General features: G+C 40.5%; 1 protein-coding gene across 2 annotated transcripts in view; it reads right to left on the reverse strand.

Annotated features, from left to right (window-relative positions):
* The window catches only part of LOC146798073 (cytochrome P450 2G1-like), a 998619-nt gene that overhangs the window by 510228 nt on the left and 469069 nt on the right, over positions 1-19322 (reverse strand). The window contains exons 8-9 of one of the 2 annotated variants that reach the window (XM_085625291.1): positions 18098-18239; positions 6504-6523 (exon numbers count right to left, since the gene is read on the reverse strand). In XM_085625291.1, coding sequence (XP_085481417.1) covers positions 6504-6523; positions 18098-18239 — 162 coding nt within the window. Of the gene's footprint in view, positions 1-6503; positions 6524-7579; positions 8818-18097; positions 18240-19322 lie in introns of those variants that run through there. The other variant, XM_085625290.1, reaches the window with a different exon arrangement.

Genomic DNA, 19322 nt, shown 5'->3' on the forward strand with positions numbered 1-19322 from the left:
ATGTTGCTCTCTCTGATGTGATACTCGCAGCATTATAATTAATTCTTCTGCTGAATGCCCTTATCATCTCTGAAAATGCCACTCAACTGTTCAGTACCCAGTTATTAAAGATGTATGTTATAATATTTTAGGCACATTTTTCACTTTCTGTGGCATACCTGCTGCAACAATGGAAGAAGCTCTAAGTTGTGCCAGAACACATAGGGCCACACAGTTTGACATTAAAGAGTGTTGAAACTTGAACACACCCAGTGTGATACTTTGTCATTTGGTGGCATTGTGCCCGATTCACAAAATGAATCTGAGACAAAATACTAACTTTATGACTTTCGGTATTCACAAAAGGCATTTATGAGTAGTAAAGTTAGGATTTTGTCTTAAGTTTGTTTTAAGACAAAATCCTAACTTGAGTTAAACTTAAGTTAAATAGAAGTTAGGATTTGGTCTTAAGACCAAAACTTAAGACAAAATGAAGACAAAATCTTAACTTTACTACTCCTAAATGCCTTTTGTGAATACCGAAAGTCATAAAGTTAGGATTTTTTCTCAGATTACTTTTGTGAATTGGGCCCATTGTTTCTACTTTTCATTTTCGCTGGAAGTCTATAATTTTACCCCAGAAAGAAACAACCTAAGTGGGTGTTAGCAGTGCTTTCATCCCAGTGTCTTGGGAAATTATAACCGCAAGAAAGATTTAACTCCAACAATATTGCTATGCAGGACAAATCAGTTCCAATTACAGAACCTGCTAGGAGAGCAGTTGGGGAAGATTGTGTCAACTCTGCACTGGATATTGTTTTTTGTTTTAAAAAAACTGTTTTCAGTCTTATATAATGTGAACCTGGTCCAGGGACACAAAAGCACTCAACATTAGCACCAGATTACCTTAATTTGTTCAGGTATGGGGAGATTAGGTGATTTGCCCAGAATTACAGGATGTCGAGTTTGGGCCTTGACTTGAACCTTGTTCTCCATTTTCAAAGTTGAAAGCTATTGAGGTTGGGCATTTGTTCTCCAAGTATGACTCACGGGGTCATTTAGAATTCTTTGAAGTCTTAAATAATTACTGAGGTGCATGTCTTCAGCAGGTGAATTTTCAGATTATTTTTCAGTCCTGTTCTGTTATGAAGTTCTGGAAGTCAAGCTCCAGATTCATATTCCTTAAGATGCAACACAGATTACAATTTACAAAGGTGGTGCTTGAGACCCTTACTGCAACTGCCAAAAGAGAAGTGTATTTCAAGGTGGTTAATTGTCATCTAAACCCAACTGCAACAGATATGTTATGTTAATTTCTAAAGTGCACAAATACACGGAGGTGTCTTGGTGCTGACTCTACTGAACAGACTGAACTAAAAAGCTCACTGAAAACCAACTAGCTATGTTTTAAAGCTTTCCTAAATGACAGCAGAGTGTTCATGGATTTGATATAGAGAGGAAGGGTATTCCATATTTTGGATGTGCTGTTCACAAATCTTCTTCTGTCCCAAGAGTTGTGCTTGAACTTGGAACTGTAGCATTTTTTTGCCACGGAGGACCATAGTCTCCTTACTGATAAGCACCATTTGAAACTATTTTTCAAATAGTCTGGTCCAATTCCACCAGAGCTTTGTAGGCAATGCAGAGGGCCTTAAAGACAATTATTCGCCTGACTGTAAGCCAATTAGGTTTTTTGATGGTGTTGGAAGCGGACTTAAATTTTGGGACTCCTAACAGCAATCGTACCTCCGCCTTTTGCAGGGTTTGCAGTTTGATCACAAATTGAGATTGCATGTTTATGTAAAGGCCATTACAATAGTCTACTTTAGAGAGTACCAGGGATGTGACGACTATTTTCTGTAAGTCCGGAGGGATGTAAGGAAGAATGTTTTTTATCACCCTTAGTATAAGAAAGGTGGATGTGACTGCTTTGACCTGGGGACAAAATGTTAGATTGTCATCAACTAACACTCCTAGATTTCGGACCTTCATGACTTGTGTTGGTATGGTACCCAACTCTTGTGCCCACCAGGAGGGAGGTCCAAAAAGAAACCTGGTTTCCAAACAGAATAACCTCCGTTTTGCCAAAGTTTAATTTCAGAAAGTTGTTAGTCATCCAATTGCTTACTGCACACATACAGTCATCGAATCTAATACCAGTGTCCTGATCACTATTGGAAAGGGAGACAGCAATCTGCATATCGTCAGTGTACAATGCGATTGAGAAGCCAAAAGATCTGATTAGATCAGCCAGTATTGTAACATACATGTTAAATAGTATGGGGCTCAGCAAAGACCCTTAAGGGACCCCGTAGTGTAGTGAAAAAGGTACAGACACAAATTCTTTGAGTGCCACTGATTGTTCTTGTCCAAGAAGGAAGGATTTCAGAAAGGCCAGTGCAGCCCCTCTGATTCTGATGTTGAAGAGATGATCTATCAGCAGCTCGTGGTTGACCATATCAAATGCTGCAGATAGATCGAGTAGGATGAGGGCTGCACTCCCTCCCTGATCTACTGTTGTCCTAATTTCCTCAGATGCCATGACAGTTATCGCAGATATCCTTTATTGGTCCATAGGATATTCATCCATGCTAGAAGTACATGACTGTCACTTCTCATAGTATGTCTTCATTCCCAGACCAGGATTCAGAATTCTGGAATGATCCCTGTGCTCCAGTCCAGATTCTGGTCCCGATTAACTAAATCATTTACAATCATAATTCTGATTTACCAGCTCAAATGGTTGGATTTATTAATACAAGGAGTACACAAAGTTGATCAGGCATCCGTAAATCCTTTCACTTCCAAAGAATTTGCCCGGTGGTTTCTTCTGTCATACCTGTGCTCCTCCTCTCCTCTCCCTCATCTTCATCACTTCCACCTATCTTCATCAGCTAGGAGTCTGAATTGCACAGTAGGCCAGGCTGCTGAGCAAGTGCATCAGCTTTGTCTGCTTGTTATTTTCTTTTAGTCTGTTTTCACCCTGTTTGTGTGCAGTGTTGAAGTAAATGTGTCTAGAGAAGAACAGAAGCCTTGGGGAGCTCTGTTGGGTCCATGGGAGTAACTCCTTCAAGTGGGGTGCCTGGATGGCTCGCTCACCTCTCTGCTAAGCACTGCTTGTGTGCTGCTAGTGCACAGGGATGTGGTAGCCCTAACTAAGGTGATGGAGGTTTGCAGTAAACAGAGAGTTTGTGCTGCAGACAATTACTTGGACTCCCCCAAAGCTCTTCATGCCATGAGGAGTTAGGCCTCTTATATTTGGAGGCTAAAATTAAATTAGTTTCAGGACCCTTATAGAGCTGTACATGGAATAACTCTAAAACATTTCTAAATCAAAACATTAATTAGTTTGACGGTTAAAAATCAGAGGACAGTCACATAATACCTTGGCTGAGTTATAGTAAAAGAGATTGTACTGAGTAAGGATGCCAGGAATCTTTCACTTTCGCTCAACATATAAGGAAAGTGGAACACTATGGATGAAGAAAAGATTTCTCAAGAGACAACAATATTCTAAGGATTGTATTGAGTTGGGCAAAACTGCTGTTAGGTCATGTGTTCATTTAAAAACCTAACCAGTCTTGGAGCCATGCCTGTATTTAGTACCCAATCTTTATGAGAGAAATCTGATGATAAGCTTCAGATTGGGACTAATAAGTCAGTCTTTTCACTAGGGACGGGGTTCTCAGCACAACATCTTTTTGTGGCCATTTCTCAGTGCAGACTGCATTACATATTCAGGTTTTTTTGTAGGTTCGTTAAGTGTCCCTCTATGAAAATCTTTGTTAGGAGAAAAAGGTTAGCTTTTTTTGTATTTACAAATATTATCTCATTGAAGCCCATTGTGAGGTTGTTCTCATTCATATATGTATGTATTGTAACACATGCATACATATTTGAATGATACCAGTAGCTCAGCCTTTTAGAACCAAAACCTTTTGGCTTTGCCAATGCTTGGATAACTATACCTCAGTACCCCATGACTGCTTTTATTTCTAAGCAGTATGTAAGCAGGAACACATTTAGGGCAGTTCTAGGATTCTAGTATTTACTCTTTCCCCCAACAGGCATCTGACACAATCACATCTCGCCTAACCCTAACTAATCCCAAACCTTTCTGACTACAATGATGTCACAAACTTCCTTCTCAAATGTCCGCCTCCTTTTTTAGCCATGTTCTACCAATTAACAGGCACACACAACCACTACTTACAAAAACAACTTACTCCCCATTTCAAATCCACTCCCATTATGATATCCCTACTCTAAAACCTATTAAACACACAAAAATCAAGATCACAAACCTAACATAACTTCTGCAAGAGGAAAGAAAACACGTATTGCTAATTCACTAACTATTAAGCTCTAATCTTCGGTTCCGAGGTAGCAAGCTACTGGCCCAAACAGCTTCAACGCCTCACCAGGGCTAGTAAGCGCTATATGAATACAATTTACAATTTCCTACACCACACATCCTTTGCAATGTGGGTAATTTTTTTAAAAATTGCAACTGTTAGATTAAGAAAATCTATGTGCACTTAAATTGTGATTCAGTAATTTTGTGTCATCTTTTAAACAGGATTTTACATATTTCGTATAGGTAACTGAAATAAACTATGTAATTAAAAAGGCCCTTGAATGAAGCTTTCTTTAAATGAATGAAGCAACAAATGGCTCTCCTAAAATGAAGGGAGAAGTATTTCCAAGCTTCAAAAAAGAAATTCATAATTAAAGCACTCTAGTTTGGCAGGAGTTGAGAAAAAAGGTCTGGGAGCGAGAGAATTAAAAAGAAATGCCCTTTATTATACAAGATGCATTACCCTTTGAATAATAACCAGAGCAATAGTTTTAACTCCCATAAGGAAACTGTCTTAAAAGATTGTAGCACGCATATTGTCCACAAATTCTGAGTCTGCCCTCAAACCAGGATCCCCATGCCTCCACTATCAAGGAAGCGCCCGTTTTTCCAGCAACAACTCCCTGATGCATTTTGATTGTACCACAACTTTGTCCCAAAGGTCTACCGGTCATACTGACATTGATGGTGAAACGAGGGTCGCAGAGGACAGTGAGTCATTAAACCTAGGTTAATTGATTTTTATAAATCCCTTGCCAGGGACAAATATATATTTTTTATTGTGCTCATCTGCTCGGCCTATGTTACACTACCCCGGCACAAGAGTCAAATTTTCAACTAAAGCAGCATTCAATTTGATCCTCTCAGACCTCAAATTGTTTTACATAAAGGGCATAGGTGTACTTCCTTTCCATGATTAAGCTGTATGTATCTTCAAGGCTGTAGAGACTAAAATCTATTATGGTTCAGTAAGTAAATACAAATCTTTTCTCTCCTCTAGCCTAGCTCACTATAGATCTTCATGGACCCCAAGATAAAACATGAGTACGGGAGAAATTTCCGGAGATGCTTTTCAATGTCTGTTACCATCAATATAAGGTTCCTGAATCTTGGAAGGAAACTAGTATTATTTTTATCCATAAGAGGGGATCCCAAATGAATCCTCAAAATTACAGCCGTAAAGCACTTCTGGATGCAATTGACAAAGCATTTACAGTTTATGTTCTATAACAACTCCAAGCTTGGGTGGAAGAAGAGGCGATCCTTCCCCTGGAGCAAATTGGCTTCCCCTAAAACATGTCTATGTTAGATGGGATAGTGACATTGCTGTTAATGGTAGTGAAAGAAGAGTCAACAAGTCTTCTCCACATTTATGAACTTTTCAACAGCTTTTGATAAAATGTGTAGGGCCACATTGGGATGACTAGTAGTTTCCCTGGATATTGCTTCCAACTTATTGCGAATTTCAATAGCGCTGTAGTACACTCAGACTTGTGGAGTATTCAGCAGGTATTACTGAGAAAACACCTATAGAAAGGGTTGAAACAAAGTTGTTAAAAAAACCTGCAGGGGGACTTTAAGGTCCCAATACAACCATTATGCTTAGAGCTTGCATAGAAGGCCAGTACCTTTAATGCTTATGAGGTGATAGCAAGATGGGCCCATAAAATTGCTAATGCACCACCTAGTTTGTTGTGAAGATTAACTTAAGAGGAGCCTAAGCATGATAATTATAAACATTTTACTTTAGTAATAATAATTTGCCATTAGCAAATTAGAATTAAAATCTGGTGTAAATGTTTCCTCTATCATGAAAAGCAATTGCATGGCTATCAAAAAAAATAATAGAAAAAACAAATTATGAGCACAATAAGTGGTATTGCACTATGGAACTGTATATTTGGACAGGGCATTTATAAATGCGAAACTTAAGACAATGCATTCTTATATGCTATTATTCAACACCTATAAGTTACGCAGATTTCTTCCAAGTCACAGAATTAATGGTCTGCAAATAAATGTAAATGTGGCAAAACAGTATCTTAATAGAGGATATATTTAATTCTTATCACTATACTAAGCCAGCTCTACAAGATTTAAATCACATATTATGTGTGTGTTCAGCGTTAGTTACTTTGAGATGACAGTTTCTACATAGCACATTTACTTCTAATACAATTTTAAATGCTCAACAAACATTACACTTTATAAGTAATCTGATCACTATAACAGAAGAATTTATAATACATAATTTGGTAACACATTTAAAACACTAAAAGTGATATTATACGCTATGTTTTATTGTCTCTTTCTGTTATGTGGAATGGGTTTATATAGATTTGTTAGTTTCTGAAAAACTAAATGAATAAACTTGACTTGATAGAAGAGACAGATGAGATATTCATTCTAATTATTAATCTTATTGAGAGCAATGTGTGGAGACAGTGGTTATCCTGATAATATGGCAAGGATGAACTTAGGCATTGACCAGCTTTGGACAATCCCTGATCTACAATATTATCTGAATGAAAAGTGTTATTCCAAATGAAAACTAAATATAGTGAATATAGAAATGTTTTTGTTGAATAATTTAACCCCTTCGGTGCTCATGACGGAACGGTTCCGTCATGAGCGTCGGTTGAGCTGTGCTCATGACGGAACCGTTCCGTCATGACCACGCCCGCGCAAGAAACGGTCAGCACCGCGGGGGAATCCGCGCCGCATCGAAGGGGTTAACATATTAAACCTCAGCAGTGGTAAGATACCTAGTGCCTTTAGAATAGGGGGACAGCACAATATTTGAGAAATAAAACAAAAGATGCTACTATAGGGAACATGGCTTAAATGGCTAATGGGTAAAGTGACCTTGTTGTACAAATGTTTTAGAATATGAGTATAGATTCATGAGAGTATGAGTCTTGCAGAGGGTAGTGGAGATGGTTTCCTTCTTGCACAGTGAAAGGACAATGATTTATCCATAAAATGTTATTCTATTCTGGATGCAACTAAACTCTTTGCATTACAATTAAGATCGAGTGAATGGATCCATAGAGATTGACCCAGCAGATCTCCCTGTATCTAAAAGCACTTGTGTATTCATTCATCAGGAGTCCTCACTGGTTGTATGGACCTTTAGTTGTCAATTAGAAGGGTATGAAGGGAGCTAGCATCAGCAAAATATGTCAATATCAGTGAAACCAATGCGGCTCTACATAAACGACATGGAGGACAGTGTATAAACCATAAAGGTTTTATTAGCAAATTTAGTCAAAGTTATAAACAATCATTTAGTAAATCAGTTTATCAGATGTGTATAAATGTATTCTATCATGTAATCTGAAAGTGTATATTATAAAGAAAAAGCTGCAAAATATAATGACAGAGTACAGAATAAAAAGGTAGATTAGATTCATATAGGAGCGTCCTTATTCTAACTAAAGAAAAAAAAGGGGCAAGGGAGATTTCCAAGGGAAAGGTGTCAGCATTGGAAGAACCAAAATAAGACTCAGGGGAAAGGCAACTGGTGTTCAAGCATGAAGTTCAACACCCTGGGCAAAGGAAGCCAACAGAGTTCGAGAAATGTCTTTTCTCAGCGTGGTCAGGACAGGATCTGCTAATTAGACTAAAGAACACACAAATAATACACAATATAAGATTCTAGCAACTTCTTCCCATCATCTTCCTTGGGACTGTTCAATCAGGAGACATTGTCTTCTGGGAGCAGGTTGTCAGCTTTGAACAAAAAGGTACACAGCTGCATGGCCCTGAAATTAGCAACAATCCAGTCTGCTTAGTACAGAAGGCTCTCTCTCATCCCACACACTGCATATCCACGCCAAGATTCAGTTTAACTGACTGATCTAACAGTACTAAAAAATAAACAAAACACTATTCTAACTATTGAGCACCTCTTGATAAGGTACTTGCAGAGTCCTGAACAGAGTTATCATAAGCAAATACATTGATAATTGTTCTGCTATATACATCTGGCACTCTATTACAGGTATATACTTACTAAACCCTTTAACTAAAACAGTGCACACAGATTAATATTATGGTGAGTATATTTTGGTGTATAAATGTATGGAGCACTAACTTACACAGCTCAAGGATCTTTAAATATATTAAGGCCCTTTGATCCTACCTTATAGCACTAAAAGACTGTTTGATTTGCATGTTTCTGAAACATTATTTGCAGAGAACCAATTAGGAAACATGCAGGTGAGACAGGTCAACATTAGGATTTTTTTTCAATACATTTTAACTGTATGCTGGAAGACATTTTCTTCCCAGGTAGCACTAGCGTGGGAGGAGGGAGAGCTGGTAAGGTCGGGGGTAATTTCCAAAGCCGCTCATTAAAGGAGTGGGATCGAGGTCCTTGGGATCACAGGCACATTTGAGGGTAAAGTTCTGCAGGATGGTGGTGAGATATAGAAAGAGCTCCATTCTTGCAAGTCCCTCGCCAAGACAAATCCTTCTACCTGGAGTGTAGAAAAAGTGAAGTGAGTAAAAATACCATTGAAAACAGATGCAACAGAAGTGTATATTGAATTAATCAACCAATTTCTACATAGCTGTAGTTATATTGCACAAATGGGAGAAAGTTCAGAACTATGCATTACAGCAGCTTATTATGTAGAATATACAGTGACGTTTTATTTAGACTATAACGATGCAATGTTCCTTATTTGTTTAAACCGTGCCTGCATGAGATCATTTTTATAATATGGCAGATGAAAAGCAAGGTTCAATCCAGCCCAACCACAAGGTTGGCAATAAATACTGTATTTCCTTGGTCATTTACCATCCACATGCAGTGGTTTAGGTCTTCCTTTATCAGTACAAAGCAAGGGTACATAGCTTGCAACAGAGTTATGACAATTTTACATCAACATTTCTGATTTCATAGACTGCTCAAGTGTCAGAGCATATTTGTAAAAACAAAAAAGTGACAAATGTCTTTACAGTGATCATTTGATGCAAATTACATTTTTGATCTTATGATGTGGTAAAAATGGAATTACAAAATTGCAGTAAACAGTACAAAACATATAATCAATCTCGGAGTTCAGGGCCTGTGCAAATGTTCACTAAAGCAGACTTAATGTGGACATCATTCCATAAATAAGGAATTTTAGCATTGAACCCATATAAAGTTATCTTACAATTACACGTATAATTCTACCAGGATGTCAGCATTTTAAGTTCATACTAATCTTCATGCAGTATGCGCTAGGGAAGAGCATGCCTACAAATTGTGGTGAAAACCCACAAACTTGTAGGGGTGGTAGGTTTCCCAAACCTTCTGAAGGTAATTTCTCATAGTGAAAATGGTCAGAGATGTACTGCTGTGAAAGACAGCAATATATATGTTTTCTGTGTGTACTTTTTTCCTGCTAACCAGTAATAAAGGTACTGTGCTCACCATTCAGACATTGTTGAATCGGTATTCTCCTAATTGGCATATTTAACTTACCAATAAGACCTTATTATATGGTACTAGGTAGTATCCAGGTGCTGTAGGTGACATGCCCCTAGAGGACTGCAGCACTTATTGTGCAATCTTCTACAGTGGAAGTGCAAACATGGCTTCTGGCTTCCATTGCAACCTGACTATATCAGTGTAAAGACTGCAATTCAACCTGTCAAAATAAACTCTTTTGACAGATCAAAACCTTCCTTTTAAATATTAATAAATCAACTAGTGTGTGCCTTATAGCTCATAAGACAGGGTGCATGGTATTTAAAAGCAGGCCAAGCCAATATGTAATGTTAAAATGCCCTTAATGTGTCTAGCCCCCAAAAGTTATTTTCACTGTAAGAAAGCTGGCTGGCCGATAGAGAAACACTGGTAAACAATATTAAATATTGAATCTGATTTCCCAGGAAAGGAACTAGCTAGAAGCATAATCACACTTTTATTTGTAATATTTATTAAAATTACAATTTAATGCTGAAGTTGAATTGTTAAAACATATTAAGGAAAATGTACTTTTAGAAAGTTAACTCCAGCCACACCCCTCTGAGTGCTCTAGCCCTGATGAGGTGTTAAAACTGCTCAAAGAGCAGATACAAAGGTATGGGTGTGGAGAGGTGTTGCTTTTTCAGCCGGTTTACCCCAAGCTTTTTGCCCTTCTTTTTTGACCCTGTTTATGTTGGTTTGAGGACTCTGGGCACTTTACCACTGCTAATCAGTGCTGGAGTGCATATGCTATCCATGTAAATTATGTTCTGGATTGGTGTTTCCGTGATTGGCTTATTTGATTTACTGGTAAGTCCCTAGTAAAGTACACCAGGTGTGCCAGGGCCTGTAAAGCAACTGCTGCTAGTGGGCCTGCAGCATTGATTGTGCCACCCACACAAGCAGCCTTTCAAAGGATTTTCAGACCAGCCACTGCATTGTCTGCATGCAGTCTCTACTGCCATGTGGACCTGGCAAGTGCACCCAAATGCCACGTCCTAACTTTTATTACATGTGAGTCACCCCTAATGTAGGCCCAAGGCACCACTTTGGGCAGGGTACAGTGTTTGTGAAAGGTAGGACATGTACTGGTGTGTGTGACATGTCCTGATAGTGAAATACAAACTATTCAGTTTTTCAGTATTGAAAGACTGTCTGTCTCATAGGATAGATTGGGAGGTACTTTGTAACATCTCACAAGTATAACGTCTCAGTGGGACGAGATCGAGAAATGGTGTTTAATATGCCTGAACTCAGAATGTGAAAATATGTCTTTTAGTAAAGATGAGTTTTATGCTATGTGTTTGAAAATACCACTTTTAGACAGTGGGTATTTTCTTTCTTAGCCAGCCTGTGTGCCTCTGCTGGTTTGTGGATTGACTGTCTGGCTGTGGAGTGGCAGGGGCTGGGATGTGCATTCACTGTACACAGCCACTGGGGGGTCGAGGTATGCCCTGTCTTTCCTGGATGAATCAGGGATGGGCTGAATATACCTGGGCTGGATTCAGAGTAGTGGGAGGAGTTTCACTGGAACCTGAATAGGCCTGGTCTGCATTTAGAGTGGTTGGAGGAGATTTGCCGTGCACCATGAATAGGCCCTGTCTCCCTTCGACAATGCTGTCTCCACCTCCTTCCGGGAAGCTGGACCAGAGAAGACAGACCTGGTTTGGGCTGAGCACAGACACTCCCTGCCCAAAAGAACAAAGAGAAACTGAGTATAAATATTGGGGCCCAGACCCCAGATCTTTAGATTACTGTTAAACTCGGGAACATGCCAGGAAGAAGAGCTGGAAAAGCTGTCAGGAGGAACTACCACTTTGCTGCATGCTCTGCCGTGTTAGCCTACTGCTTGCTGCTTTTGCTTCTGGCTTGGAAAAGGAAAGGACTGGAGTGTACTTTCATCATCCTGCTGTTAGAGTTTTCTTCAAGGAATTGAATTAGAACTCGCCTCCTGTTGGAAATCTCAGGGAGATACAGACTTCAGGGAACTCGCTTAGATGAAAGGAACCTGCCAAGAAGTAGAGCAGGAAGAACTGCTACGAGGAGTACTGCCCATTTGCTGTGTTGTTGTTTTGCTGGGTTGGCCTGCAGTTGCTGCTTCAGCTTTGGGCAGTTAAAGGACTGGACTGAACTTTCTTCACTTGTTGCTGAGTATCTCCATGGCTTGAAATAGAACTTGCCTCCAGTTCACAAAGTCTCAGGGACAGCAAAGACTTCAATTACCTCTTGGTACCACCTTTGGGGCCGTGGGTTACAATTGCCACAGACGGGGAATGCAGCTGACATTATCACCGACACTGCTGTGGGCTCCGTGTCCTGAAGGTACTGCATGGGGGCACCGCCGCACGTCGCACAGCAACCATAGTCTCACCGGCTGTGGCGACCGCCGCTGCCACCGAGCCACTGCTTGCACCTCAACCTGTAGGCACTGCACTCTGCACGGCCTTGCTTCACTCAGCCACCCTGGTTTCGCTGACGATGTCCCTGCCCACTGACATCAACACCATTGGCCACACCGTGGATTGGGCGCACTGCTCATAAGACACAATAAGTGCCGCCCTGTCCCACACAGCAGACTGGGCCAACCGACGCCAGCTCTCATCAGCCAGCACTGCCGTTTGCACCATGACCTGTCAGCACCGCAGCCCTGGTCTCACCGATGCCGCTGGGCGACTGTCACTGAGCCTTTGCCTGCACAGCAAACTTGAGGGCACTGCATACCGCACCCCTATGCTTCACATTACAACTGTAAAGGTTACCACGACCGGCCCGCACTGACTCGGTCAGTAGGAACCAGAGGTACTGTTTACAAGTTTGCTGACACTAGTGCCGGTCCGGACAGAGCTACCGGCTTCAAGGAACTGCATTTTAAAGTTATTCTTGCAAAGTGCCTATTTTTTAATACTGTAAGTTGGTCTCTTATCGTTTTGGTCTTGCTTGCACAGATAAATATTGGTTATTTTTCTAAAACTGGTGTGGTGTCCTTTTGTAGTATTTTCACTGTAATACTGTTGGTTATGTGCTTTACACATTGCATCTGAGATACACCTGACTGCTCGTGCCAAGCTGCCAAGGGGGTGAGCAAGGGTTATTTCAGTAGTGTATCTCCCTTATCCTGACTAGAAGGAAAAGTCCCTATTTGGAAAAAGTGCAAAGCAGTGCCCACTAGAGACCCCCATTTCTATCAAGAGGTGTTTTTGTTCCTCTGGCAGGATTACCGTTTGGTTTGTGCTAAGGACCTTAATTTACTTCAGAGGGACCTATCCTTTCACAGACAGATGTCAGATGACATCTGGACAGGCCCCTTCTTTCGTTCCCGAGTCAGGCAGACACCAATTTAAGTGGGATAGGAATTGCTGACTGAAGGGGTTTGGAAAGACCACAGAGGAAGGGCTGCTCATTACACTGGCTAAACCGCTAGTGGGCTCACAGGCTATGCACAAGGGGAGAAGGTTTCACCACCATAGATTTGGGCAGAGAGAGGCCCTGTGGGATTGTTTGCAGTAGGAAACATAGGAAATGCTGCAAAAGTGGGTAGGGTAATCTAAGAAACTTTTACACCATTGGTTATGGAATGGCCAGGTGTCACCCACTTTGTCATCCCCACCCACAAGCTGGTGCCAGGCATAAATGTGGCATCTCAGGTAGCCCCCTCAAAATACTTTATAAAAGAACAGAAGGAGACTGGACCTGTTGTCTGTGACCTAAGAAGTGCACTTAAGGAGTAGACCTGCTCTCTCTTGTGGCCAGAACAAAGAAGTGACTCCCGGGTTCATAAGGCTGATATCCTGCTCAACCTACTTGACACTTGATCAGTTCCAAATGGACCTGCCTGGAACATGTTTGTGGCCTCTGCTAGAGTGAAGCCTGAACCTCCCCCCTCCCAAGTCCTGCTCCAGAGTTTTGGAATTTTCAGCTGTGTCTGGCTGGACTTCACTTACCACCCCTGAAAACCTGGGACTTTGAACGTTTTTGGCTCCAAAGACCTCCAGAGGACTGGCACCAACTAGCCAAGTCTATCCGACCATGGTGCATTGCTGCTGGGTTGAAGATTTAGGTTTCTCCCATTTACAGCTGTTCCACATCAGCAAATCAGGTTCAGCGGGACATGACTTAAACAATATCTGGCTTTGTGGAACCCTATTAGGCTTGAGCCTGCAGCCTTGGCCTGCTGGAGGAATCTGAGCTTCAAAAAAATGTCTAAACGTCAATGTACAAATCTTGACTGGGAGGAGTCACTAAAAGTATCTGGCCGGGGAGGTGCCTTTTCTGGGCAAGATATTGTAATTTCTCCAACTCAGAGCTTTTCTGGCAAAACCAACAGCTTTACAGGGACTATGTGCACCAACTGTCTGACCTCGTGGAGCATTCTTCAGCAATATCCTGTTACCTTACGCCACTGAATATTTCTGACTTCCATCTTTGAGACTAAGTCACAAGAAAAAACCTCCAACCGGGTAGATCCTGGTCCCTCTATATGAACTCAACTCTATCACTATCGTCTGAACTCGTGCCTAAGCTCTAGTTTACTTATACCAGTTAACCATGGTTATAGCTTAAAGCTTTTTAGCACTATCTTTCAATTAAACTTCAAAAAATTCATATCTCCTGTTCCTGTTATTGGATTTTGTTGTCTTGGTGTCATTTCATGTATTCAAATATTCTCTATTTTTCTAAATTGCATCAGAATTTTTATTTTGCTGTGTTTTTACTTTATTACAGTTTTGATACTGCATAAATACTTTACACATTGCCTCTAAGTTAAACCTTTCTGCTCTGTGCCATAGCTACCAGGGGGTGGTGCCCAGGTTAATTTAGTGATTAGGTGTTTGGTGTACAGGCTCTAAACTTGTCAAAGGGATATAACAAGACACAATTACGGGGATCAGTGGAGTTCATAAAAATTCAGGGTGCCAACCGAAAATGGGGACAGGTTGGAAACGCACAACTGGCACCAGCAGAAGTTGTAAACTGTAAGGTTGTATATGAAGGGAAATGCATGACAACTTTCTGGTAATGGTCAGATACCCCTTCTAGGTTGAAATATGTATGTCCTTTAGAGGCTACTAAGGTGAATAATTTAGGGGAAGCTTGGAGCGCTGGTGGGATGCCAGGGGCAGAGAAAAGGTGCACTGCAGTGACTAGTAATGGGGCACGGACCCTGGGGCATGTATAGGGCGGTTGGTGTTCACCATATATAAGGGACTATTGCTTATTTATGGATACGTAATAGAAGAACAGATATAAAGGGTTTGATTTAGGGTGATACAATAACTTCAAGTCAAGATATTTCCAGGAAGAGTACAAGGTATTTCCAGGAAGAGTACATTGCTGCGGGATGTTCAGACCAGCCCTGATGTTATGGGCAGTCCACTGTAGCCAAGAGGACACTCATCAACGACAAAGGATAAAAGAGTAAACACCAAGGCCCACAGTTACTAATAAATCACATAGCACAAGTATAGTTGTTGTGCTGTGTTGCATGAATGGAAGAGAGAGCAGAGCAACACCACATCTGCTACTTTATCTAATTATATGTCCTATGGAAGTTGTAGAATGGATGGATGATAACTGTCTAAAACTGAATAGGGACTAGGTGGAGGTTTTATGTTTAGTCAACCAAACTAATATTTGGTCCCCTCCTGGTGGTCTTTTTGTTTGGGCAATCTTCCCCATCCAAAACAAAATAATAACATACTAGGCATTTGGTCAGATCAAAAGTTTACATTTGAAGACCAAGTCAATTCTCTAGCACCCCAATGTTTTAGAATTTTAAGGGATCTCAAGAAGATATTAGGGATTTGACCATTTTTGGCCCAAAAAACACAATTCAAGCATTGGTACTATCTCCCCCCAGACTATTATAATATTCTCTACTTAGGTCTCCCCCAATCAAGAGTAATCAGACTACAGAGAATCCAAAACTCAGCAACACGGGTGTTATTAAATATCCCTACACACGCCTCCATCAGGGTTGGTCTGAGAGCCCTGCATTGCTTCCTTTAGGAAACAGTTAGAAACATGACTTTTCAATTAAGTTTAATTGGTTTGTACCTTTATTTTGCAGCGTCTCTTAATACATTGCAGAATTCTAGTGCTGGGACATTTCAATTGAAGTAGACATGCACACTACAAATCAGGGTATTATCATTATTACTTTATGTTATTCGCGCCAACGCAGACACCTTTGCACCATAGTGCATGGTGTCTGTGTTGTGCATAGTTTTTGTATAGGAAGGGGCTTTTCTAATATAAAAACTATGCTTTAAAGTGTTTCTTGCCTTTGCATGTGTGGGGTAGCATGCAGCACATGTACAAAGAGGGAAAAATTAAGAGAAATTAAAAGGAGGAGCAGGATTTTGGTACAAATCCCTGTCTATAGAGCTCTGTAGTTAAGGACTTGCATCACAACCAATGGGTGGCTGCATAGTCACCATACACCACTGATAAAATGTGTTCTTGATGCAAAGTAATACAAGGTAGGGCATAGCACAGCTTTACGGTATTTATTGGTTACATTCCAACGGAAATCACAATCTTCATTGAATTGTAAATACGAGCACAAAACATTGCCCCGGATTTATGTTAAAAAAGTAATGCAAAGCTGATGCAAAGTCTTTGTAAATCTGGGCCCAAGTGTCCAGTTTCGGCTCACGTATAAGTTTATTATGGCTACAACAAAGTTAGACAAGGCACAAGGCAGAGCAACCTCATTAAAAGTGTTGGCTTTCAAAACCTTCAACACACCTTGACCATCGGGTGATAGTAATGGTGACTTATTCGCAAATCTGGTCTCTGTCAACTATAGTGCAGCTCTTAGTGCCCCTCAAGCAAGCTGTATTACTCGAGTTGCACTCTTCAAAGTCCGCAGTCAGCCAAGCCTACTGCTTATTCGGAAGACAGCGTATCGCCTCTCAGACCAGTCTAGCAGCTAATATTCCAGACTGGGAAAAACAGCCGTGTTTCACAGTGTTCTGTCCTACTCTTATTGTTAGCCTCATAGGGAACTGCAAGACAACTTTCTGGTAATGGTCAGGTACCCCTTCTAGGCTGAAACTATGTATTTCCTTTACATGCTATTAAGGTCTACAATTTAGGGGAAGCTTGGGCCGCTGCTGGGATGCCAGGGGCAGAGAAAGTTGTGGCACCTTTATGACACAGCCAGCCAGAATGAGGTGCCAGGTTTGTGGACTTTGTTCCCGTGGTTCTTTATTGGAGTGAGAGGGAAATTCCCAACAGGCCATGTTTATAGGAGAACCAAAGTCCAGAAATCCTTAATAATGTCTGTTCATTTATGGACAGATCTGGGAATGGATAGCATTGAATGGTACCTAGGTTTGTTCATCGGGAGGTCATAAATCAGACATCCAGGGAAGGGGAAGTTGCTTCTAGGCAGATCTGTGGAGGAGCTTGCACAGATAGCAAAAACAGTTTCAGACAGTTTTTGTTGTTCAAGGTAGCTCACCAGCTTAAAAGGATGTGGATTCTTCTAACAATTTCAAATGAGCACAGTGAATTAATTGGGGGCAACAGCATGTATATTTTCACATCTTTCAGTAGAGGGCCAACATGAAATAAATGCTGCATCCTGGGCCTAAAAAAGGACACCCGTAGTACAATATGGACTCCCAATTATTTACAAACAATTTCATCTACAATAAAAACAGTGAAAGGAAATGCAGGACCCCGGTAATGGGGTACCGAATGGATAATCCATGAGCAGTGCTGCAGCCCATCTCTCAGGGTCATAGATAGGTATGGTTGTGCTCCTGCAGACTCATATAATCTGCCACCATCTATTGTTCTTCAAAATATTCAACGTGTAGTCAGCAGCCCCACCATGTTATATGGCTGTGCTCTACAAAATGGCCACCCAAAACAATTTGAAGAGCACATAGTGGGGTCTCCCCCAAAAAGCCAGGATAGCACAATACACAGTAGAGTTCAAGGACCATTGTCCTTGTAGAGCTCTGTAGGCTTATTCAAGAGGAGTATACATTTTTGATAAATCAGCCTCTAACAAGAACAAAAAGTCACTTAAAATGGCCAGAACATAAGGTAATTAGCATTATTTACTCGACTAAGAATGTATTAGTATGGTAGTTAAATGTTGCATCCTTCACTGCTTTGAAGGGCTTTGGGAAATGTTCTATGAATGGAGTTCAGTAGATCTGATAGGCAGAATATGTTTTTATGCATCATGCTGAAGGTATCTTGCATGAAGAACAGGCATTGAACATACAGGTCTTGCCTTAATTCACCCTGTTTACATAGAGCCGTCAAACAAAACGAAAAATTACCTGTGGAGAATGGCATGAAGGCATCATTTCTCTTGAAATTGCCCTTGTCATCCAAGAAGTGTCCTGGGTTGAATGTGTTTGCTGATTTAAATTGTTTGGGGTCATGGAGAACAGCACTCAACATCGGGAAAACAGTGGTGCCCTGAAATGGATAAAAACGAGTTAGAAACTGAGTTAGGTTTAAGACATCTACAGAAGTTATCAATACAGATAATTCTGCACAATTGTATCCATCAAAGTCTTTCTTAGACCTGAATGGCAATTTATTGTGCCAGTATGTATTTGACGCAGCCCTCAGAAACTTACTAACCATACCTTAGAGCTCATACACTGTTATAATTGAACAAGCTAGCCAGAATTTAAACAAATCTCTGATAAAGCAAGGATTACATTGTAGGCAATGTGTTGGATAAGATCTGCTGGCTCCAGCTTGCAAATAGTTAGTCGGACAAGGGTACAACTCTCAAATGCCACTTTAGCGGTATGGCTAAACAATAAACTGTTCCATATGGGGGTAGTGTAGCTCTTGACTACCATGGTAATAGATTTAATTTAGGGAAAGTAAAAAACCTCTCCAATGAGTAAGTTTCAGTTATGCATTTTAGAGCATTTATTTATACAGATTTCATTTATGATTAAATTGATCAATTCACACAGTATAATATAATACTTATACAAGGTGCTCCTAAAAAGTGACTGTGCAGTGAAAGTGATATAAGGTGATTGAAAAGTGCATTTGTGCTATGTACAACATATATACATGTAGCTGATAGGGGCAATAGATTGTTTTGAAATTGACACCCATGAAATCTTAAAAACACAGGGGCCGATTCACAGAACTAATTTGAGACGAAATCCTAAACTTACTACTTTTGGTAGTCACAGAAGGCATTTACTAGTAGTAAAGTTAGGACTACTAACTTTACTACTACTAACTTGAGACAAATTCCTAAACTTACTACTTTTGGTATTCACAGAAGGCATTTAGTAGTAGTAAAGTTAGTAGTCCTAACTTTAAAGTAAGTTTAGGATTTTGTCTAAGATTATTTCTGTGAATCGGCCCCTTAGTCCATATATGTTATTTGTCAACGTTTCGACCCCTCAACATAGGCATTTAGAGCGGGGTCATCATCAGAAAGAGAATTATCTAAAACGGAGACATCAAACGATTGGGGCATAAATGTCCTCAATCAAACAAATATCAAACAGATTGTCCTGGACCAAC

Source organism: Triturus cristatus, chromosome 9, assembly GCF_964204655.1.
Source record: "Triturus cristatus chromosome 9, aTriCri1.1, whole genome shotgun sequence".
Taxonomy (NCBI): Eukaryota; Metazoa; Chordata; class Amphibia; order Caudata; family Salamandridae; genus Triturus; species Triturus cristatus.